The 25632-nt window shown below is 40.4% G+C and overlaps 1 protein-coding gene across 1 annotated transcript in view; it reads left to right on the plus strand.

The window, feature by feature from the left end:
- Positions 1–255: 255 nt before the first annotated feature.
- Positions 256–25632, plus strand: part of gas7b (growth arrest-specific 7b) — a 365251-nt gene continuing 339874 nt past the window's right edge. Inside the window, exon 1 of the mRNA XM_052032627.1 lies at positions 256–896. Within this exon, the coding sequence (XP_051888587.1) occupies positions 717–896 (180 nt within the window). The 5' untranslated portion in view covers positions 256–716. The remainder of the gene's footprint in view (positions 897–25632) is intronic.

Consider the following 25632-nt stretch of genomic DNA (forward strand, 5'->3'; position numbering starts at 1 on the left):
CACGAATTTCACTCACTGAAGGAGGCTATTAAAGTGAATAGAACTGGAATTGTTTATGATAAAGGAAAGGATTTATCTCCCATTTTGTGAACAAAAGTTACAACTATCGCTGCCCAGTTTGAATGAACGTATTGATGAAACTAAAGTAACTGTTATTAAATATGAAGGTACTATTTATCAAAATAAAACACGGGGAAGTCAATAATAAACTTTAATCTTAAAACATGAAACCCCAAACAGTGGAACTGCTCCTCCTGGTAAATGTGATTCGCCCCGAAGTGTGACTTGTGCTGTTGCATTGTTTATATAAAACGATGGCACGCCGCGACCCCCATCAGGGAACGCATTCGAATTAATCACATAGGCTGAGCGATCACTTCGTTTCCTTCCCGTCAAAGCGCCACCATTCAGAACTGCAACGGCCTGCGATACGAGCCAGGCAACTGGGCGCTGGAATATAACGAGAGAACATCAGAGCGGCGGTACTTTCTCTCTCTCTCTCTATCGCCCGCCCTGAGTCTTATCCGTCCCGTTTCGTCATGAGCTAAACACTGAGTCACAGATAGAACAAACAATGAGGGAGTCCCGTCTGTAGCATCAGATCCACCTCGGGGAAGAGGAGGAGGGAAGCAGAAACCCGCTTCAAGCGTTTTCCACTTCAGCTTTTACTGGTTGCAAGCGAAGAAAAAGGGGAGAGAAAAGTCGAGGGGTTTGCAATGGCTGTAGTTCTGTGCAAAACTTTGTACGCGTTTTCCGGGGACCAGCATCAACACGGGCTGAAGTTCGAGGCTGGGGAGATTATCAAGGTCGTACAGGTGCTGAACGGTGGATGGTGGGAAGGTGAAAAGGATGGTGCGAGGGGATGGTTCCCTGCCAGTTACGTGGAGATTTTAGAGGTAAGCCCGGCAGAAATTGCCTCTGCCCTTGCCGGCTCCGGCGACTGGCTCTGCTTCGTGTGGTTAAACGCTGCAAACAACGGATGGGTCCCGTGATTGAAGTTTCAGGCTGGCCAGATGTGACAAGAGCTGGCCACAGGAAATTCGAGCGCTACTTAATGTAATTAGGGGACTTGAGCGAGGTGGTTTGAGTTTGCGATAAATCAAGAATTAGCATCGGTCGGGTTTAACTCCACTTTTATACAAACGCGAAAGGAAAATCGGTTCAACAGTCCGGACATTCTGATATTGGGCAATTTTGTTAGAAGATCGTTATTTAAAGTTTGCACAGTGGGTCTGAGGAGAGGAAGTTGTCACGGTTTATGAGGGTGGAGTTGGGGATTGAGTTGATTTACAGACTTGCAGCCTGTTCTGGAATTGTTCCGTGATTGTCTCTGAGTTGAGTCACCGGTGGGGGTTCGGCGCCCGGGTTTAACATTCCGCTAGAGGGCAACGCGCGTAAGCAAACACTTGGAGGAATTGGGAAATGCCTTCTGCCTGGGCAGCCGGCTTCATCCCCAGGACGAGTGACCTCCATCCTCAGCCGTGCTTGATCGGGGCTCGGGGTGTCAAAGGGGGTTAGACAACTTCTCAATGTTTTGGGGACCCAAGAGATTGGGCAGACGCTGGAATCTGGAGCAACGCACACAAAATGCTGGAGGAACTCAGCGGGTCAGGCAGCATCTATGGAGGGAAATTGAACAGTCGACGTTTGGGGGTCGAGACTCCTCATCAGTGCCAGTCCTGACCCGAAACGTCGACTGTTCAGTTTCCCTCCATAGATGCTGCCTGGCCCGCTTAAGTTCCTCCAGCATTTTGTGCGTGTGTGTTGCTTTCTCAGTGTTTTGAATGCTTTTGTTTTCACTGGAGAAAGAAGGTCCACTGGAGATTCACCCCCTCCCCTCCCCGTAGTTAGATTCCATGTTTTATGTCTTCGTCATGTTGATATTTTGGATTAGTTCCTGAGGGTTTAGGTGGGAAATTGTAATATTTTAATATGTGTTAATTTTAAGATAAACCTACTGCAGTTATTGACCGGATTCCCCACATCGCTTCTTTTAAAAATGCAAACCACTCATTAATATTTAAACCTAAAATAAGGTTAGCCATTCATCGAAAAACGACAGATTAGATTGAAACCTAATTTGCATTTCGTAGAAGTTAGAAGGTCTCTTCTGTTCTCCTGGTGGTTGGTTGGGCAAGATTTTTATCTTTCGAAAATATTATCATAAAAATAAGTTTGCAGCAGACACAAAACATGGATTGCCTAATCCATTGTATTTCAGGATTTGAAGGGATTTCTACCGGAAAGCAGTGGTTAAGGGTGTGGAATACACACCATTAACTCTACTGGTTAAAAATTGTCTATCCTACATCAGTATTGGACTGTTGCTATGGTGACCAACTCTGGTTGTATCTTGGAGTTTTTAATTCCATGACTGCCCACTGTCAAGTCCAACTTCCTTTTTCTGACCTAGATATCTTAATAACTAGAAAATTGAGATTGTCAAAGTCAATTTTAAAAACACCGTTTTAAAGGTGGAAGTATATCGTTGGCCACTAACACTAAAGGGCAGAATAATTGCTTGGAAAGTTGAGAACACTCAAATATTTTGGCCACTGGCCAACATATGAAATTCCAGTTGAGATGAAGGACCAAGACCTCAGCCGATACAGAATAGACATGACTCATCTTCAGACCACACTGAGCTGGGGTGTGAGAGGGGGATTAGCGGTTTTATGGTTGGGATTGGGGGGAAGGATTGGCATCCTGCATTAGGGATTGGGGGAAGGATTGACATCCTGCGTCGGATTTAAGATAAGGACCAGAATTCTGCATCAGAATTGATGGAGGGACTGGCATTCCATATCAGGGATTGGGGGAAGGACCAGTATTCTGCATTGGGGATTGGGAGGAAGGATTGGCATTCTCTGTCAGGGATTATGTGATGGACAGGCATTCCTCATCAGATATTGCGGAGAGGGATTGACATTGTACACCAGGAATTGGGATGGAGCATAGGGAGCGAAACTCATTCAGGGATGGCAGCACATTAGCAGCTGTGAACTGTAGTGTAAAAGGGATTCATACTGAGGAGCTGTGCAGCACCCAAAGCCAAAGGTTACTGCAGCAGTGGGGAATATCTTTGCAGTACTGTGCATGAAGGGATTAACAAGAATTCATGCATGTATTTTACTCGCCTGGAAGATCTCCCAGTTTGGCTTTGCACAAGTAAGGCCAACAACACGTGGTTTAAGGATGTTCCAAGTTTTCCTGCAGCGCTCCAAAAGGAGTGCTACATGCAGAATGAGATCAATCCATGTTCCTGACATGGAAATGAGGTTGAGGTTGCAAAGATGACTCGCAATAAGAAATGCTTGGTTGTATTTTCAAGTGGCACAAAATGATATGATGGTAGTCGTTATAGTGATTCAATCTGGAAAAAACTGGTTTTCAATAGTATGACATTGAAAATGTAATGTTGAAAATTAAATTTCCAGTAAGTACTGGCTGCTTGTTGTACTTCTCTCTCAATTTACCTTCTTTGGTTATTCTGGATTGACATAGCAAACAGGATGCACCAACTCTTTTACATCAAATGCATTATTGCATCTCTGTCTTTGTCAATACCTAGATCTCATTTAAACTGATTATGGACTTATTGCTTCTGTGATTTATTACTTTCGCACCATTTATATGCTGCAGATAATTTGGAAGAAACAATTTTTGACCCAAGCAAGGGTTCACAACATAATGTGTCAAGTTATTTTGACTTAATTTTGCTACCACTGATTCTGCTACCATGAATTCAATAAATTGGTTGATATGAGATTAATTTAAACCATTTCTTCTTACAGCAATTTATCATTTACTTATTTTTCAAATTTCTTATAATCACAGGTGGAGGATTGGTTAGCTGAGTGTTGAGATAAATGGATCCTTTTCAGGTTGGCAAGATGTAACTAGTGAGGTGCCAAGTGTTCAGTGCTGGGGTCTCAACTGTTATAATCTATGAAGAAACCAAGTGTATTGTAGTCATATTTGCTGAAGATACAAGAATAAGCCAGATTCACAAAGAACCTGCAAGGGGATATAGATAGGTTAAGTGAGTGGACAGCAATTTGTCAGATGAAGTGTATTATGGGGACGTTCAAGGTTATTTTAGTAGGAAGAAGAGAAAAATATAATATTATTTAAATAGAGAGACTACAGAATACTGCACTGCAGAAGGATCTGAGTGTCCTTGTATAAAGAACATAGATAGCATTCAGGTACTGCAAGTAATGAAGGCCAATAGAACATTGGCTTGTATTGCAAAAGGGATGGAGTAAAAAAACTATGAGATATTGGTAAGATCACACATGAAGTGCACATACCATTTTGGACTCCTTAAGGGGGGATATACTTCCAGGTAGTTCGGAGAAAGTTTATTAGTTTGATTGTTGGGATGAATGGATTATTGTATAAGGAAAACGTTATCAAAGTGGACTCACATTCATTGAAATTTAGAAGAATAAAAGGTGATTTTACTGAAATGTGTAGGATCTGATGTGATTTTTCCCTTCGTGGAGGAATCTGAACCTCAGTGTCTGGTTTTAGAATAAAAGATTGCCCATTTACAGTAGAGATAAGGAGGAATTTCCCCTTTCAGAGAGTGGTGAATCTGTGTATTTCTCCCACCCAGAGTGGAGTGGAATATATTCAAGGCCGAGATAGACGCAGCTTGATCTAGAGAGGAATCCAGAGTTATTGGAAACAGGTTGGAAGGTGAATCTGAAACCAAGATCAGAGCAGCCATGATCTTATTGAATGGCATAGGAGGCCCAAGATTCAATTAATCTTCTCCTGCTCCTTTTCCTTAGTTTCATATCACTTACCGTCTTTTTTTTCCTGTCCAGAAAATAGCTAACAAGGTTTAATTGTTGGATATTTGAGAAATATATTGGCTTGGTATGAAAATTAATATAATGATGTATCTGCATTTTTGCTGGTTCACAATTAACAACCATACATTTATTGACCTGATAATACAAAGCCATAAAATATAGAAACACGATATGAACATCAAGACTGCCCTTTCCACAGATCACACTTAATCCATCAATTATAGATTCTGCTTCATGCATTTAATCTTTTGAGGAGAAATTGCATTTAAATATTATCTAAACTGGGAGGCAATTAAAGTTAAACACCAAAATATTAATATATTTTTACATCATTATTTGATTCTGAGCTGGTTTTCTCCAGGTCATGAGAAACAAAGGACTGCAGATGCTGGAATCTAGATGAAAAACATGATGATGCTGGAAGAACTCAGCAGGCCACGCAGCATCTGTGGAGTCCTGAAGAAGGGTCCTGACCCGAAACATTGTCCGCCTGCTTTTCTCCACGGATGCTGCCTGGTTTGCTGAGTTCCTCCAGCATCGTAGTGTTTTTCTCCAGACAATGTTCTCCTAACATAAAAGTTGCTGCAAATGATATGAGTTGGCAAACTAGTCTGTTGACTAGTTTAAGAATGGTTTACTAGGTTATTCTTTATATTGTTTCATCCTGTGAAATACTAAATGATTGAACAGTATTTATTACATAACTGCTTTAAAGCCATGGGTCATTTTTGCCATAAATAATGAATGCATAGCTTTGGCAGTAATGTCAGTATTTTCTCCATTGTCTGGAGAAGCTTGCTGCAGGTCAGCCTCTGTCAGAATTTGATAATCGTGTGACCAACCACAGCACAGCTGATCTGACCCAATTCACCTGTTAAAGCAACCCAGAATCTTTTCCACGTCCCACACCTCTCCTGAGAAGCACTTTGTCTTGGAAGTGTTATACTGTTGTTGTTGGCAGTGCACCTTCTCTTTGGAGACAATCCTTTACATTAATGGAAACATGGAAGATGCATGTGCTTTAAATCTTTTAATGTGGGGAGGCAATTGAACTCCAGCTACAAGCTGGTCTTGGCAGAGCAAGGTCTTGTTCTGTTGGCATGGAAGTCTTAGATGATTGGAGATGAGACTATGCTGCAAAATCACACACACACACTTTAGCTAAATGTGTACACTTTAATAATGCTCACACACAGACAGGAACAAACACACATGTTCTTTCCCTTCTGTCTTCCTCCATCCCCTTGCACACCAGCCCTCCTCCTCCCTCATTTCCTCTGTCCCTCTCCCCCTCCCCCCCCCCCCCCCCCCCCCCCCCCGTTATCAGCTTCCTCTGCCTCTCCAGCCCCTTCTCTCGCTCTCATGGCTCTTTCCCTTCCCCCACCCATGAGTTCTTCCCCCGACTCTCCAGCCATCGGCCGCTGGCTTTCCCTCAGGGTGAGGCCATCCTCTGGCTGCCCCCCTTCATTTGCATCGCGGCCTTACCCTGAAAGCTTGTTGTCCTATGACCCTCCCCTCACACATGCTCCCCCCCAATCCCAAATTTCAACAGCCATACTGTGATCTAGTGCTCTCTAGGGTAACAGCCTCCACCTATTGCCTAATCACCTGTACATTTCAAATCAGTTATTAAGCTCATCCACTTCTAAGTAAATTGGGGCCTATGTTATTGTTGCTTTGTCACCCAGATGTGCATTGTTGTCATCCAAGGAAACCAGTTTCTAAACTGTAAATATCCTCCTTGACGAGAAGCCTTTCTCGTCTCAAAGGCCAGATGGCGTTAATCTTTGTCTAATCAGTGCTGAAGCATTGTTATGCATCATTAGATTCTTGACTCACCTCAAATCACAATCTATTATTCTGCATTATAAAAGAAGTGCTGAGATTAAACATGACACTGGTTATGACCTTGCATGCTAAGTATATGGAACACTGGGTGGTGAATACTGCAATAGAGCCATTTAGATGGCTATCTGTTGATAGGCAAGTAAGTGAAAGCAGCTTTTCTCATTTTTTTAGAATCACCAATTACATTAATTCACAATTCCTCTGTGAAGGGGTTATGTGCAAGTCATGTGGTGCACATATCATTGGAAAGGATTGTCTGCTTTTCTTTTCCTCAGTGTGTGTACAATCTTCACTTTCTTAGGCCGTGGGTTCTGCAGCTAATGTGGGAAAGGCAGACTCTTTCACAAGTGCGCAGAAGGTGACTGGTGGCTGGTGGGGCATTGGGACAGGTACATGGATTGGAAAGGCTTGGAAGGAAGGTCATGGGCTAAACACTGGCAAATGGGACTAGCTAGGATGGGACATTTTGGTTGGCATGGATCAGTTGGGCCAACCAAATGTTTCCATGCTGTATAACTCTGACTCTATGTGGGTGGATAGTTTGTGAGTTGGTGCTCTCTTTCCCCCACTTAAGGAGGGCTTCTGTATACTTCTGATGCATGTCCTCAAGGTTCTCAACATCATCCTGGATGTTCCTTCTCCACTTGAGCTGCCATGGGTCAGAGGTTCCTGATGTCAGAGAGGATGTTGCAAGCTTTGGGCGCAACCTTGAATCTTTGCCCATCTACCTGGTTTTCTCCTTCCATAACAGAACTCAAACAAGAGTTTGTTTTCAGAGTTTGGTTTGGGCATGTAAAGGATGTGACTGAACCAATGTAACTAAGGCCTGACATGGGTTCACTTATCCTTCCAGTGAATCTGGAGGATTTTGTGAAGACGGGGTTGGTGGTATTTTTCCAGTGACTTGAGTTGCCTCCTGTAGGTGGTCCAGGTTTCAGAAGCTTATGGGAGGTCAAGGATCATTGCTGCCCAGGTCTGACGTCTTGGTCTTCAAATAGCCTTTTCCTCAACCTATCAAATGCTATGTCCCACATCATAGGTGGCAGTTTCTGCCTGCCTTCACCTTGGAGAGGAATAACGTCCTCCCCATATCTACTCAGTCAAACAATCTTTAAAAGAAATTAAGATTCAGTGAGGTCTCTTTTCAGTTTCCTTACCTATTGAGAACTGAAGCCTAGCATACTTCCTCTTTGTTCGTATGATAGACCTGCCATCCCGAAACCAGCCTGGTGAATCTTCACCCCATTCACCCTGTAGCCACCATATCACTCATTTAAGTTTGGGGAAAATGTATCCTTTTTTAGGCAGTTTTAGGTTATCTTGTTTTGATCTGAATTTGTTAGCTTATCTCAGGCAAGGCATTGGCAGGTGCTGCTGAACTGACCAGACAGAAATAAGCCAGATAACCCAGCTTTTATCAACATCTGATGATTTCTGCTAGAAAATACACATGTGCCCCTTAGTCAATGTGTTGTGTTGTGCTCCATACTGGAATACACTGTTGATGCTCACTGTCAGGATTCAGAGAGCAAGCTATGTGAGGTATTGGGAGATCTAACTGTACATCAGCATGTGTCAGAATCTTAAGGGATAACCAGCAGAATATTTCAGAATATGTTGAGAAATTTAAAAATAATAAACGGGGGATGAACGAAAAAATATGTGGAGACCACACAAGCAAAATTTAACCTGGAACAGCATAATGCTCAGAAAGGATCCAGGTGGTTTAATTTGTCCGTTCATTTGTAAGATTTGGTGGCTGCCTAACTGGTTTACAACATGAGCCAGAGTGGGGTGGGGGGGGGGGGGGGGACAATATTCTGCTCATTTATGTAGCAGCTTAATTAAGATATTCTTTTAGATTGCATATATGATGCAAGTAGGTATTGGGATCTTCCTCTAATTATCCCAATCAAATCCATTTACTTTTTCCACTCTAAAGTAATTCTCCTTATAAATGGACTGTCTTTGAGTAACAAACTATTTGTTTTGAATTTTCTGTTAATATGGCTAAAGGCACACATAACTGTTAGAGAAGCATAGGGATGGGAAACGTGGATTAGGATCCAGATGAGGTGTTAGAAACCATGTCCTCTGGAAAGAAAGTTTAAAACGCTCAGTAATCATTAACACCTATAATGAATGCAACATCTTCAGTCATTTGCAGATCAGTGCAAAGTCAGGCTCCTGGAACCTGCTCTTGGGCACAGACTTTCCTCTTTGAGAAGTGACACTGGAAACAAAAACGGTGGACCACAAGAAAGTGAAGTTCCTGGGCTTAAGGCCAAAATATAGGGGGTTAGCACTTCAAAAAATTGGATGATTCTGAAAGTATGAGTAAGGCAATCCAACAAAGTGGAATAGCATGGGGAGTTTGTTATTTTTTTCCCAAATATGTTCACATGCTGTAAAATAAAGCTCTGCAATGATTTGTGTCTGAATTTGCCTTGTTGAGTATTTCCTCTACTCCACTATTGTGGAGATTGAAGAAGTATATATCCAAAAGACATAAATATCCCATTCAAGCCACACATGATTACATAATTAAGTAGCTGATGGGTAGTGTTATTTTTATTCATATAAATAAAACATTAATTCTGCCAATGGGAGTAATTGACGTCTCTGAAGAGAGTTAGGTGCTTCTGTAGACCCAAATTTATAATGCAAATGTTTTACCATTTATTTACATTTATTTACAAATACAAAGTTAATGTATAATTCTATAATGTGACTTGTTTATAATTTCAATGCGTCACTTAAGCAGTTCATAATCTCAGAGATGAAAGTATTTGATTAAATAAATTTCAACATCATTTTTTTCATAAAATAGGAAATGCTGAAAATACACAGTGGTGTATTAGGTATATATTAAGTAGCAGTGTTCCTTAAAAAATCAGTGTACTGGGAGGTATGCCTTTGATACATTGTTGTACTGGATACCACTGTTAGGGAGGATGTTTTGTTACTGACTCTGGCCCTGTTGTCTTTCTTTGAGAGCTGCAACTCTGAGGGGACTACAATTTTTGGGTTGTTGCTGCTTGGGGAAGTAGTAGGATAGTGATCTGGGAAAATAGCAAAGATGGGAGGCAGTGGATGGGGCAAATGCGTTGGTGAGCTCGAGGGGTACGGGTGGACTCAGCCATTTGTCTTGCAAGTTGGACAAATGAAAGTGCTCCTGAAGACAAACAATATCATCAAAGTTCTGGGAGAGGACAGAGAACAGAAACGCAGTGATATGTGAGGAGAGGAAGGCGATATTGTTGCTGGGAATAGAGCTGGAGATATATGGGAGTTTGCTGACTCTTTGTCGCAAAAAGTAATGACTTGGCCGCTTGCAAAGATGAGGTAATAGAGGCAACAAGTTATACAGCGTGAAAACAGACCCATCTGCTGAATCTATGCCAAATGTCAAACACCATTTACCTGAATTCTATGCTGATCCCATTTTAATCTCCCTGCATTTCCATCAACTTCCCCCAGATTCTACTGCTCACCTTCACACTTGGGGCAATCTGCAGTGGCCAGTTACCCTAATGACCTTTGGCATGTAGGAGGAAACTGGAGTATTCAGGGTAAACCCATATAGTCACAGGGAGAACATGCAAACTCCACACAAGCAGTACTAGAGATCAGGATGAGTAATGTCAGCCCAATACAGAGTTTGGCAAGAGAGGCTGGGCAGAATTGAAAGCAGGTGGGGATGATCCAGGTAGGGAGAATCAGAAGAGGTGAATTTGTTACTTAAACAAAAAACAGCAGGAAAGAAGAAAGTTCCAGTGGCCATAGAATTCAGAAGGGGAGCCAAGGTGCAAGGCAATGTGAAAACAGAGACACAAAGAGGGAGGGCCTGAAGAAGCAACCAAAGTAGATATTGTTGTAATTGAGTTCATCGAGTCTATTCTGCACCAAAAACAATGTATAATTGTGACTGCTGTAGTAATTGAAAGTGTTACTAGCCTTGTGCTGTTTTATGTGAATCATTGACCGATGACAAAAGATGATGTCTAAGAATATGTAATGCAATGTATTCATTGTTATGAGGACATATGCTGAAGCAATAATTACAGAACTGCATGTGAGACCAGATGTGTATGAAGTGCATCTGCAGATGTGATCCCTTGATACATAAGGACAGCTTAAGGCGTAGACGTTTTTGATGACAAGGCTAAACAAGTGCATTTATAATTGGTTAAAATTATAACTATTTTATACATAAATATGCTGTAAGTAATTTGTATAATATCTTATAGTTAATTGTAGAATTTTATGAATGTAAAGTGAATGAAAGAGAGAACAGTGTAATGTAACTGTAAGAGTACCTTCTTAAAAACTGAATATAATTGAGTATGGTATGACTTTCAATATATTGTTGGACTAGCACTGCTTGTACCTGGTGAGAGTTACTGCCTTCAGTGAAGGATGTTTAATAATTTTGCCTGTGTAAGCAGCAGCACCAAAGAGCCTACAAGTATTACACTCAGTGAGTCAGGTGTCATCTGTGGAGAGAGAAACAGAGTTAATAAAGTTAATGTTTTAGGTTGGAGATCTATTATCAGAATCCCGTTTTGTCCACCTAACCTCCAGAAATGAAACAATGAATAGCTAGTTCAGATGACTAACATCATTGCTGTATAAGCAATTTAATCATTACTTTTCGAAGATTATTTACGTCTTCTTGGATATCCACCTAACTGATTAATAAGCAATATTAAACCATCTTGTAACCTTGTGTGTTTATACGTAATTCAAGATAGCTAAAGTTTAAAAACAGTAGATGCATCTCAGTGGCAGATTTTACCTCTGTAACCAATGTAGTCAAATTGTAGTTTGCTGTTGTTCATGAGCATTTTTAACACCTTAAACTTGTTTTAGCGCGACTTTCATTCAGTGAATATCTAATGCAGAATTTGGTAAGCAGTGCTGCCGATAATGTGAGAATGTAACTATAGCTGATGTGTAAAACATGCAATATTGAATTTGCTGCACTTTAGACACTGCAGATTCTATTTCCACGATTGTGGCTTCATAACTGGCAAACAATGTAATATCATCATTTTACTACCTCTCTAAGGTAAAATTACTACTAGTGCCACAATTATACATAACTGAGTATTACAAGGTAGATTTAAGACAGATAAAAGAAATTGACTATATAAATATTTCAGTTATTAGCATCACATAGTCAATGAAGCATGTTCATTTCTAATTATCCATGCTTTTTTTTTGTCCATGCGTCACAGACTAGTATTGTTTCCCTTCAAGTCAATCTGAGGAATGCATGATAAAGCAAAGGGACTGAGACACAGAACCTATAAAGGTTGAAAAACTCTTAAGTAGGCAGCAAATACTTGGCTTAGAAATTCTATTATATGGGCTGCATTTATGAGAATGACACATTGGAATATCTTAAGAAAACAGACCATGAAGCACAACTGGGGACATATCTCATGATGGTAAAGTCTGAACTTTTCTATCCAGGTCCTACATGCACTTTATGCAGTAACATAGAGCCACCCAGATATTTGCAGCAGTGACCAACAGTGTACAATGCATACCTGGATGTCACTTCCATTATGTTCAATGGTACTTGCATGTTTTATGGACAGTACCAGCCACTCTTGTGAAAGGAGGCCTTCACAAGACATCGGAGGCCTGCTTCAGTGTGGTTTAAAGGGGACTTGCTTGATTAAGTCCCAGCCTGCAGAGTTCAGCTGAGTAAGTGGGCCGAGGTATGGCAAATACAGTTTAATTTGTATATGTGTGAGGTGTTGCATTTTGGAAAGTCATATCCAGGTAAGACTTTCACAGTGAACGGCAGGCCCCTGGAACGTGTTGTAGAACAGAGGGACCTTGGAGTACAAGTACATAGTTCACTGAAAGTGGAGCCACAGGTAGACAGGGTGGTGAAGAAAGCATTTGGCCCACTGGCCTTCATAAGCCAGGGCATTGAGTATAAGAGTTGGGAGGTCATTGGTGCAGTTGTACAGGATGCTAGTGAAGCCACAATTGGAGTATTGTGTTCATTTTGGGTTGCCCTGCTATAGGGAAGATGTTATTAAACTGGAAAGAATGCAGAAGAGATTTACAAGGATGTTGCCAGGACTTGAGGGACTGAGTTTTAGGGAGGGATTTGATAGGCTAGGACTTTACTTCTTAGAGTATGGAAGACTGAGAGGTGATCTTGTAGCGGTGTATAAAATCATGAGGGGCATAGATAGACTGAATGCACTTGATCAAGAACTAGAGGGCACAGGTTCAAGGTAAAAGGGGAAAGATTTAATAGGAACTTGAGGGACAACTTTTTTTTCAAAGGGTGGTACCTATGTGGAACGAGTTGCCAGAGGAGATGGTTGAGGCATGTAAAATAACAACTTTTAAAAGACAGTTGGACAGGTACATGGATCAGAAAGGTTTGGAAGGTTATGGGCTAAACGCTGGCAAATGGGATTAGCTTGGATAGAGCATCTTGGTTGGCATGGACCAGTTGGGCCTGTTTTTGTGCTGTATAACTCTGTGACTCTGACTCTATGTGCTAACACTACCAATGTATAAAGCCAATGACACTGTAGGTGCACAGACTGAATGACACTATGAGTGTAAAGAGCTATGCACTGTGTTTTTTCTTTTGTACTTGTTCATATTTTAGATTCTGAATAAAGTTTATTTTTGAAATTAAATTCTTGAGGCCCCCTCTATCACCTTGCTTTGTGGGTCTCAACCCTTTTTGTCCCGAGCCCAAACTTTTCTGCAGCCGATCCTTTGATAAAGCCCCATACTGTACCTCAAGATTCCCCTCCTGCTCTGATTACCAAGGAAAGGCTTCTGGGTGCAAGATTGCTTTTATTGTTATACACGATACCTGGGCCTCACCAGGCTCTCATTTAAACACTCTTTGGGTCATTGCATATTGCACATTCAATGCATCTTCTAGGTGCCAAAGACTTTTCAGGACTTCACCTTTGTAAAGCTTAAGCCCACTTTCCCGTAGGTATCTGGGCTCTCATTCTAATCGATGATGACATTCTAATTTCTTTTCTTCATGAAGGTAAAAAATAGCCAGGGGTGCACATCTGCATAATACTTATTCTTCAATCTGGCAATTATTATTTTTGAGTTGTCAGTGATAAAAATTAATAAGATGTTTTAGAATCACTTCAGTACTGCTGAGAGAGAGAGTTTATGGTAGTACTTAGTATTTTGTAGATTTTTTATAGTAAGTGAGTAACAATTAAGAATATTGAGCCATGGTCAAGGTCTGTTGTCACACTCTGCTCTACATTTCTTGTCAAAGCAGTTTATGACAACTGTTTCAAAATGTAAAATTCTCTGAATGTTTTCTGAGTTTAAACCACTTATTTCATGGCATGTTCTTATGAATGCAAGTCTAACCATTTGGCATTCTATTTTGCAAGCCTTGTGCATGAAATGAAACGAGGGAAAATCTTCACAATTTCAAGATGTCACAAAAGACTTTCACAACTAGTTGAGTAATTCTGAAGCAAAGGCATTGTTCCAGTGTCAGAAACACAAGAAGCAATGTGTTATTGACTAGTTAATATCTTTTTAGTGATGTTGGTTGAGAGATCAATATTTGCCAGTATATCAGAGAGAACTGGTGCCCTGCTTTGACCACAGGATCTTTTAATCCACTTAAGAAAATAGACAGGGCTTTAATATATGTTTTTCTCAGAAAGATGCTCCTCTGACAGCACAGCCCATAGTACATGTGACATCTCTGGAGATTACTTGAATTTAGAATGTAGCGATCAGAGGTAAATGTACTCCAGCTGACCTGCAGCTGATACTTGGCTGATATCTACTAAAGGAACAACTCTTAGTCCATTGGATCCTCCTGGAGATAGCTATTCTTTTTGAGAATTACTTTTATTGAACCACAGCTATAGGGAATCATTCTCAAATGTGTTGAGGCTGCTGATGTTCTGAAATGGCCTCGCTTATATTAATACCAATAGCAGTCTCACAGAAATAACTTTGATTGCTACAAAAAGTCTCCAAAGTTTTGACTTACAGGAGTGTTGAACCTGCTCAAGGCCATGAAAGAATTTGGCACCCAATATCTGGCGGTTTTGTTCAGTCTCATCCAGAATCTAATCTAGAATAGTGCACAGAGAAACTGTAATATGTTCACTACTGTAGCAAGAGATGAGGACACAGATTTAGGATTGTCAAAGGGAAGATTAGGACAGAGGCCAGGACATATTACTCAATGCCTATGTTGATCAACAGCTAGAAGGACTGCCAGGAAGATTTGAGCCTATGACACAGGATTCAGTTAAGCAACAGCCAAATTCTGCAATAAGAGTTGTGTTGGTGTTCTGGGTAAATGACACTAAATAGGTTACAGAATCTTTTTCATCCAAATGAGACTTGTGCAGTGCCACTTGTATTTTGCAGTTCTGCTGTCAGAATTGAGTTTCCATCCAAAAGCAACACATAAAGATAAATTTAGCTTTGAATTAATCTCCTGTGTATTCTCATACTCATTCAGCCATGCATGTTGGATTTTTGACACATTAGCTTTGAAAACTTTAATTATTTTTTCTGTAAAGTCCTACGTTACCAGTTACATCTCATGCACTCAGCGTTCTCACTAATCTAGCAATGAATGGCAGCTTCATCACTGGGTAGTGAGTTAACAATCACCACCAGGCAACCAAAGAATATATCACGCTTTCCTAAAATTGCACACAGTTTTTATTGTTTAATTTTTTTGCCAAGATCTGCAACTTGAACTTTATCCAGGAGAAAACAACCCTGAAAGGAAATAAAATATACTTTTTGGTCTGTGGATATGAGGAGATCGTCAGTGGAGGAGGGAAGAACAAGGAATCAAAAGCTTTCTTTATGTTGGTTTATGCCAAACTAGTGTTCCAGCACATGGGTCGTGTGTCACTGGCAACAAGCCCAAAGTAAACTGGTGAGTTTTTTTTAAACCCAACTGCAGAGAACACCTTTTTTTAATATAAAAGATGTGGCCAGAAACTCAATTGAGTAAGACTCTTTTTCAGTGTTATGCAACTGTGATACTCTGAATGCCATCGTTCCTTGTGCAGTGCTTGTGCTGGAGTATCATGGGGAAACTCGGACACTGTGCGTGCCTGTTGCTGAGCACTCTTAAGGACAGCACGGTCTTCTCGACGTAATGCCGGAAGGGCACTTCCCAGATAAGTCAAAACTGCCTGCTAATGGGAGCCAAGTTCTTTTGTGACCTTCATCCTTTGAGGTCCTTCCATCCCTCCATTGCCATGATAATTGTTAGTTACTCTCTTTCAACAACCTTAGATTTCCAACCCCGCTCTGACAAGCCCCATCCCAATCTGTTGTCTCCAGAACTAAGTATCCCACCATTGAATCCTGATTTCCTCTTCCCACTTCTCCCTTTCTGAACTGCAGGACCCCAGTCCATGCTCCCTTCTGCTGAACTGCTTGGTTCACAATTCATCAGCCACTCCCACCTTCTGAACTGCTGAGCTCTGATGTTTCCCTTAATTACACCATAGACCCGACCAGGTCTGTGTCTGTCAGCCATCCTGATCTTGATCTCCAAAGGAAATAAGGGAGAACATATTTTCAGTGTCAAAAATGTGCAACATTAAGTCAGTTGTTTCCAAGGCATTGAGCACAAGTGAAGTTTACAGCATCTCGACAGGGTAACATTGCTGAATCCATATCGAATACTCCCTAAAGGCTACTGGCTACTGGACATTCTGGCAGTGGTCTTCATGCTAAATCCCTTTTTGCAAATGCAGCAAATTTACTTTCACATTGCTGTGTGAGAATTGCACAAAGCCAGCATAAAGCACGGTAGCATAGCGGTTAGCGTGATGCTGTTACAGCGCCAGCGATCAGGGTTCGATTCCCGTCACTGTCTGTAAGGAGTTTGTACGTTCTCCCCGTGAGTCTGCGTGGATTTCCTCCAGGTGCTGTGGTTTCCTCCCACATTCCAAAGACGGGTAGGTTAATTTGGGTTTAAAAAATGGGCGGTGTGGACTCGTTGGGCTGGAAGGGCCTGTTACCACGCTGTAAATAAAATTTAATTAAAAAAATTTAAAAACCATCTAAATACAGCAGGTGGGCAGACTACAGAAAGATGGAAAATAGGACATGCTTAGCAATCTGACGAATTACTTTATTTTGCATATTTTCTGATAATTAGGTTTCTTCTATTCTAGCTTCTTACTTCTCACTTCTTCTATCTCTCTCTCTCTTTTACAATCTGTCTCTTTCTCACTCTGTCTCTCTGTCTCTCGCTCTTTCTCTTTCAGACTAAGTTTGCAATTAGAATTTTTCAATCCTGGATTAAATGCATGCTTCTGAAAAGGCTGCCAGGAACTATGCAATTAGTGAGCCTGAATTTTAAAACGTTTCAAAAACTTTCCACATAAAGATCCATGTATTTTTCACAGGCTGATTACTGTGGTTCTGGGGCAATGAGATGCTTGCAAATAGGTGGAAAAAATCTCCCTCATCTAAATATGAATAGTTTATGATGAAGTGTGAAAAATTCACCTTTGGATACTGAAGTGAAAGCTTGATATTTGTTTCCTTATATTGCAAAGACTTCAAGGAATAAAGAGAGAAGGGTGGCTGTAAATTAATTGTACATGTGCTCCTTGGAACAAGTTTGGTTTTCATTTTAAAATGATACTTATTCTGGTGTGATTCACAATATAGTCAAAGAAAAGAGATTTTTTTTTCTAGCGTAAGGGTGCATGCATCTTGAACCTCTGCCAGAATATTGCCTTTACCACAGAAAGAACAGAGAAACCTTTGCCTTTGGCTATGTTAGAAAATGGCAAATTATTGCAACACAGTACAGCTCATTCAGCAATAACTTCATACACTTTATCACCTCTCATTTAAAAACATCAAGAACTTTAAGGAGCAACATCATAAAGAAAAATATCTGGAGAACAACTTTGCTTTACAGCTTCTTTATAGAAGTTCAAGACCATAATGTGAAGTAAACTGGAATATAATCCATTGTGTTATTTATGATAAATGGTTAAGATGAATAGATACATAGCTGAGTAGTTGACCAGTTGAGCCTTAAAGAGAATCAAATAGATTTGTTGATCTTCTGTCTTAGAAAGCACCCCTGAAATGATTAGATTTGCTGGATTTAAATTTGCAAATTGCCATAATGAGGTTTGAATCCAAAATTCTGCATTTCTTGTCCAGTATCACAATAATTGGACTATGGTACCCAATATTATCATATTCTACTAAGAGTAATTCATGGACACCCAATTTCATTTATAGTCTTTGCATTGTGATTCTCAGTTGGAAGTTTGTGATCTTGCAAGAATGTTGAAACATTTCATTGTTTGGGAACAGAAACTGTAAATTGAAATTATATTTTATGATCTAATGGAATTTGTAAATATGTTGTCCTTATTTTGGCTTCTATGATTTCACTTCTTATGATACTTAAACCTTGAAATTAAGATATCATTTTTACTGCAGCCTTTTTACTTGCACGATTTATGTCTGTGCGTGAAACAGATGGACTATATCCATAGTGTGCTCAGGTTCTAAGTGTCTGCCCTTCCAATTTTAGGTCTTTTCAGTCAGTTAAATTCCCCTTGTGTCTGATAAAATCTAGAATCCAGAAATTACGGAGATCTGATTTCAGAAGTTAAGTCGTCAGCTCTTAGAGGCCTGAGAGGCCAGCATTTACTGAATGGGAGTCTGGTTTAGGCCATTTGGCTACTATTGCAATGAACGACAACCTCCAGAAGACATGAGCTTTAATGGTGAGTTTGTTGGATGTAAAAGATAGCATTCACTTATCCTTGGTACGTGTGTGCTGCCCATTCTCCTCCAGTGCCCCTAATGGAAAGGCATTGCATTCCCATGTAATGTGAACTCCATTCATCAAAGAGGGCTAGAAAGACAGGGCAGCTCAGAATAAAGTTTTGGGATTCATGAGCGCCATAAGGGGTTCACTTGGGATTGCTTATTCTGGTTTGATGTATTCTTGGAGATTTGGACAAGTGTTATTTAACCACTGTTTGCAACTGGCCATCATACCTGCTCTGCCATTCAATAAAATCATGGCTGATCTTTTTTCCCTCAGTGCTATTTTCCTGTATTAACTCCATATCCTTTGATTCCCCTAATATTTAAAAAAAATCATTCTTTCTCTGTCTTGATTGTACTCAGTGACTGAGCCTCCATAGCCTTCTTAGGAAGAGAATTACAGAGCATTGCTACACTCTGGATGAAGAAGTTTCTTTTCATCTCAGTCCCAAGTGGCTAACCACTTATTTTGAGACCGTAACCTTTAGGTCTAGATGCTCCAGTCGGGGGAACTTTATCTACCTGTCAAACCCCTTAAGAATGTTGTACATTTTGATGAGATCATCTCTCATTCTTCTAAACTCTCGAGGGCATAGGCCCACTCTGCTAAATCTCTCTTCATTGGATGTCTGCCCTCCCAGGGGGTATGATAATGCACTTATCTTGGGTGACTGGCTTAGCATCATAATGCCCCAAGTGACACACTGACTTTTCATTTTGTAGTTGAGATGAATTACAATCTAATTTGCTTAATCAGGAAATCTAACAAATGTTGTGCAAATAAAAATAATTTAAATTATGTTTTTATAGAATTGGCCCGGAAGGGAAACAGCAAATGATTCTACTGATTAACAAAAACATCAGTGATTTAAGAAACTTCTGACTAATGTTTGACTTTTTAACGATACACAACAAAATAATCAAACTAAAACCAAACCTAATTCAATTCACTGATTCTTCCGCTGCATCCCTGCAGCCCAGCTTCATAGAAGTGAAGCTGTCTTCAGGGAGCTGCAACAGAGTTGCCTGACCTGGTAATAAAACACATCATGCAACAGCAGAACATCCCCTTCTGTTTATGTCTCATGCTCCTTACTTTGTGTTTCTCCCTCTTACCTTTCCCTCCTTAACGTACACTTCCCTCTCATCTTCCACCAGTCTGTGCAACTCTCTCTCCCTCTTTCCCTCTCCTTTGTAACGTAGCACCACGCTGTCTCCCTCTTCTTCCTCAGTTTCTGTCTCCCTCCCTCTCTCATTATCTTTGAAATGCTGTTGCTGATTTTCTTTTCCTCCCTGGTAGTTTATATTTTCAGAAAACAAAAAAAAGAAAAAAATCTGAGGTATTATGAAACCACAAATTTGTGATCCTGTGGCTGCGTTATTAGTGTTCTAAAAATACATTTCTTTCCATGTGAAGATTTGGTATTTATGTACAGAATGATTAAAGCCATCAGCTGCCTCTGTGAGAAACCCTTGCACAGAAATTGGAGTCACCTCAAACAATGCTTCAATGTTTTTGATGTTACATTAATTCATCTGGAAGTTTCAGAAAACATACTATCACTTGTCCAGCTGGACATTTTTTTTGTGGCCTTGGGGATTATTTGACTAAGTAGTAGCAGTGGATTAGAACCAGTTTTAATTTGGACACAGCTTCCATATTGAATTGTCTGCTGAGGTGTTCACATGTGATTAACAATTCTGAATTAACAGCTTTAATAGTATAGTTTTGTACTGGTATTCCATCTTTCTAAAGTATACGTAGAGTTATCTCTGTGATCGATTTGTGTCCTTGTGTTATTTCCTTGAATATGAACAATGACACTGTGCATCAGTCATACAGTGGTATATTATAATTGGACTGATGTGCAGGGTATCTGGCATGGGTGATCACAACTTTTGCTTTGTCTCTCTGTTGCCTGTTAGCATCAGTGGACTTATCATTCGTGTGGGAAGTCTTCGGAGCAATGTAGCTCCTATGATAGTTAAATAATGGCAGCTACCCAACCCTTATAATGAAATGCTTTATTAAAGTATATGACACATAATTCTAATAGAGCTATGAGCTTTCTACTTTGACCTTCCTGTTGGATATTACCCAGCCTTGAATTAACTCGATGTATGCAAGAGTGTGTATCCTGCCTAATGTTTAGTCATTTCGTAATGACTGGGGCTTATCTGTGTATGGCCCTTGTTTCATGAGATTTGGCAGGGTGGGCAATTGCTGTTGAAATGCAGGTGGGCAGGGTTCTGGTGGGGTGCAGGATATTGGTGGTGTTCTTCAACTAAAGTTAATAAGGAAGACTGCTTAGAGTTGAAACAAATGTAAAGAACCATGGAGGCTGGTGAACTAAATTGTTGTCTCATATTGTGCTAATTCAGGATCCCTGCAAAATATAAAATTGGTCAAAATTAAGAGACTCTAAAATGGGACTGCATTTCCTGACAGGACTGAGCTCGGCCCAGTGTTGTGACTGGTGTAATTTCCTTTGGAAATGATTGCTAGCATGGTTCTTTCTGGGTAAATTCAAAACTGGATCATGTCTTGTTAATCTGTTTTTGCAGCCCTAACAATCCATTTCCTAGACATGTATAAGGCTTCAGGAAAGAACAGTAGCTAAGTGAAATGTGCAGACAATTGCAAGATATTATGGTTGCAAAAATGAAAAAGAGGAGCATGTATTTAATGGAAAGATGCTGCTGTATATTGATCATAGAAAACTTACAACATGGGAAGCCACTTAGCATGTTCCAGTTGATAAAGAACTCCTCAAACTATCCCACATTTCAGCAAATTCAACTCTGATGTTGCAACATTGATACATGGACGTGTGACCATGAGCCCAAAAGTGCAACTTTCTCACCAAGCATTCATCTCTGCCTGGCTCTGGTAACATTAAGCCATTCCACAAATTACAGCATTGGTTCCAGTTCAGGAATACGTGTGTTGGGAATTCCAGCCATGGGAAGGATCAGGCCGATAGGTTATGCATGGCAAAGCTGCACTATAAGGCTGAGTGCAGCTGCACCTACATCCACGACACCTTGCACATCAGATGCACGTGAAGAGCATTTACTCATAGTCCTGGATGTAACAGCAGAGGCCCCCACGCAGAGCCTCATTGTCCTGTATTTCTGTCTACAGTACAGCTTCTAAGCCATCATCTTCATCAAAGGCCCCTTCACCCCTAACTTTGAATTTCTCTTGTTCACAAGAGTTTTATTAATTTAGACTCTGAATCTCAAACACCCATCTACTATTCTCCGATTTAGTTTACCTTGAAGTTCTGGACTGAAAAAAGAACTTGTCATATAATGCAATCTCAAGAAGTCAGTTATGAATTGATATTATGGAAATCATAAACCAATATTAAGGTCATGGTTAGGTTAAAAAAAAAATCACAAAAATCTGTCTTTCTTTTTTAGGCCAGAAGCCATTTCCTTCAGATGTCAGTGCTTGGAGATGTTTCATTATGACCTTTAAAGAATAGGTATCAGTTGGAAATTGTTGAGTGGCTATAAAGGCAAGTTAGGGTGAAGCTGCTTATGGGTCCCACAGCAGCTTGTACAAGAGCCTCTGGATGTGAAGTTCTATTGTGTATGAGACCCATGGTGTGGTGCGTGATAGAATGGCTTTTCACATTTTCTGCACAATTTCCTGTGCTCACTCCCGTCACTAATGTTCAGTTCCAACTCACAGTGTGACATGGTGATTACGAGACAGTGGGCTGATTTAAGCTTTAGGTGTTATAGACCTAATTGGTGGTCTATGGACGTTTAATGGTGGGGAGATTGAAAAAAGGGAGTGGAGACTAGGCTTGGTCAAAGAAGGGATCCGAGACTGGGATTGATCGAAGAGAGGGGTTGGTTGGAAAACGGTATTGGAGGCTGGTGGGAGGAGTGGGCATAGAGAAACAATTAGGTGATAGGTGTGGGAGCTTGGTGGGAAGGTGAAGAGATAGTCTGGGGCAAGAATGAACATGAACTAAGTAAAACTTATCTGGAAGACAATGAATGCCTCCGACACTCTGGCAGTGACCAGGTGAAGTCAGGCATCCTTTAACTAATACCAAAGCAAGCCTGAAGCCTTCGTTTGATGATGACTTTGTTTTATGAGGCCATAAATTTGCAGAGCAACTTTCAGAAGCTCAATGCTGTCAGGCTCAGCACATGATTCAGTGTAGTAATCGGGAGTTTGATAAAAGGAATAGAATTTCTAGAATTTCGCATCAGACTTCTGTGGAAGTGTCATTGATATCTGCATCAAAAGAATGTAAATATCTGAAAAATGAGGATTGTGGGATCTTTGATTTCCATTTCCACTGGTCCCGCTTAATATGCTGATGGACAAACAATGAAATGTCCAAATAAAATGATTCACATGAAGATATTTTGGAGTATAGGTGCAAGCAATCTTTTCACAACTTCCCTAAGCCCTTTACAACTAATAAATTACTTAAGGCAATCATCTTTATGATGTAGAAAATGCAGCAACCAGTTTGTTTAAATAAACTCCCACAAATCATGTGGGTGTGATCAGATAATCTGTTTTAGAGATGTTGTTTGAAGGAAATGCATTAGTTAGAGAGAATAGCCCAGACCTTACTGCTCTTCAAAGTATTGCCATAGGACCTGTTATGTCCTCCTGAGCAGGCAGTCACATCATCTTAATAGGTCACTTGAAAGTCACCACTTCCAACAGTACATCAGTTTACCACGTCACCTGAAAGACAGCACCTCCAACAGTGCAGCACTGCCTCAGAACTATACCTCTGGAATATGCCTTTGGCTTTCTGGAGCAGGAACTGGAACCAACAACCATCAGGCACAGAAGCGAGAAGGTAACCATTGAGCTAGCAATATATATTGGTAGCACTGATAATTTCATACTTCTGATGCTGAGATACATTATCACACTTCATCCCTGTTCTGTGGTCATTTGAAACAACTTCAGGCCAGTCACTTTCTTTGGAACTCACTTATGAAGAGGAAACTCACCAAGTTTCTGCTGTGCCCTTATTTTTTTTTCTAGATCAATATCTGCTCTATAGATTTTCCTTTTAACTGCATGATGTTTTAAATAGTCACGTCCTACTGAAGCTGAAGGGAGTAATCACACAGAAGAAAATAATCACAGAGAATTTACCCCCAGGCATTTTTTTCAATCATACCTATTCTTAACACTGATCCACCAATCTGGCTGCATTAAAACTATCTTTTATTAGGAAATATTCAGGACCAGTAATTCATCTTGGGGAAGTAAATAACTTATGATTTTGTCACACCAGCTGCCCAGAGGAAATTTCCCCTCCAGAATGGATTTAAAGAGTAAACATTAACCTTGTGATAGTGAGTTGGTAATCTTAAAAAAAACTTAGATGACTAATCCTGAACTCATTGCTGAGTGTTATGGATAGGAAATCTCAAATTCAATTCAATGCCATGAGGCAATATCCCTTTTCACCTTAAGTAGTGAAACAGAGAATGCCTAAAATTGTGGAAGATATTTATCTAAAAGTTAAATTATTTGGTATTCTGTATCTTGGCCAGAAAGAGAAATCATCTAAAAATACATGAGTGTGTAATGAATAAAATCAGGTAGGATTCAAAAAGGACTCAAAAGGACTTCTGGCCTTTTTTGTGGATAGATTTCTAAAGGTGCAGTAAGTAGAATAGTACCAGAAACCTTGTAGTCTGATCAGAATCTATAACAAAAATGAGGCATGTGTCCGGTTTTATTCCTTTAAAAGGAAGAGGTGCTCCATTGGTATATTGCCTCCAAACACTGATTATATTATTGGGGAGGGGCATAATTAACTTAATAATAGGCTACTGCCTGATCATGTCTGTCAGGATTAAGAGTTTCAAATAAAGCACTTTATCGGAGCCTGCATCATTAGCTCTATGATCCTCCAGAGACTTATAACTGTTGTGGTAATATTTATCTGTTAGGTAAACACAGAGTCAGTTTATATTTTTCATTGATTCATTTTTGGGATGTGAGCATCATTGGCAGTGTCAATATTTACTGCCGGCTCCTAATTACTTTTGAGAAGGTGGCGTTGAGCTTTCTTCTTGAACTGCTGCATTCTTGTGGTGAAGGTACTTCCACAATTCAAGGAGTTCCAGGATTTAGACCCATTGAAAGATGGATGATATAGTTCCACGTCAGGATGGTGCGTGACTTGGAAGGGAACCCTCGCGTGTGGAGTTCACACACCTTCTGTACAGCCTTATTTATAGTAGAGCATGTGGGTTTGAGATGTGCCATTGGAGTAGCCTAGTAAGTAGCTGCAATGCATCCTGTGGATAATACACACAGCAGTCACTGGCTGCATGTGGTAGAGGGAATAAATACTTAGGGAGGTTGATGGGGTACAAGTGGGTACTTTGTCCTGAATGTTGCAGAGCTTCTTGAGAGCTTTTGGCACTGCACTCATCCAGGCAAGGGGAGAGTATTCAATGACATTCCTGATGTGTGGCTTGATGATGGTGGAAAGGCTTTAGAATGTCAGGATGTCACTTAGTCGCCCACCAAAATCATTGTCTTCAAAATTCCCTGCACTAACTCTGTTCTGTAGCCATTGGTTTCATGCCTTTCCCTGGCAACTCTCTGAAACTGAACCAATCTATTCACAACCTCAGTAATCATATCTGAACTCGAAATTTCTCCTCTGAGAAGCCTTGGAATAAATACTTCGGTAAAATGCCTTCCAGGTGGAACTTTATTCTTGGAATCTCTTTCTGCTCCTAATTTACAGAGGCTTTAGTGTACTGTAGCAGTAGGTCCTAGACTAAAGTCTGACTACAGTCAGAAGACCAGGATTGTGCTACCGGCTACGTCTCTGCCCAGATGACATATAGAGACCCACAAAGGAGTTATGCAACTGCATTAATAGTAAAAACTTGCATTTATACATGCCTTTAGCAAAGGGAAGGCTCCAAACTCTAATCTTAGAATGTTATCACTCAGATAATGAACCTAGTCAAAAGTAGAGCTATTAGGACAGGTGACTAAATATTCAATCAAAGAGATATGTTTCTAGCAGAGGTTTATGGGAGGAAAGTAGTGGAGAAGTTCAGGGAGGGAATCCTGGTATTTAGGTCCCATGAAGATGAAGGCAAGGCCACCAGTAGT

Source organism: Pristis pectinata, chromosome 18 (assembly GCF_009764475.1).
Source record: "Pristis pectinata isolate sPriPec2 chromosome 18, sPriPec2.1.pri, whole genome shotgun sequence".
Taxonomy (NCBI): domain Eukaryota; kingdom Metazoa; phylum Chordata; class Chondrichthyes; order Rhinopristiformes; family Pristidae; genus Pristis; species Pristis pectinata.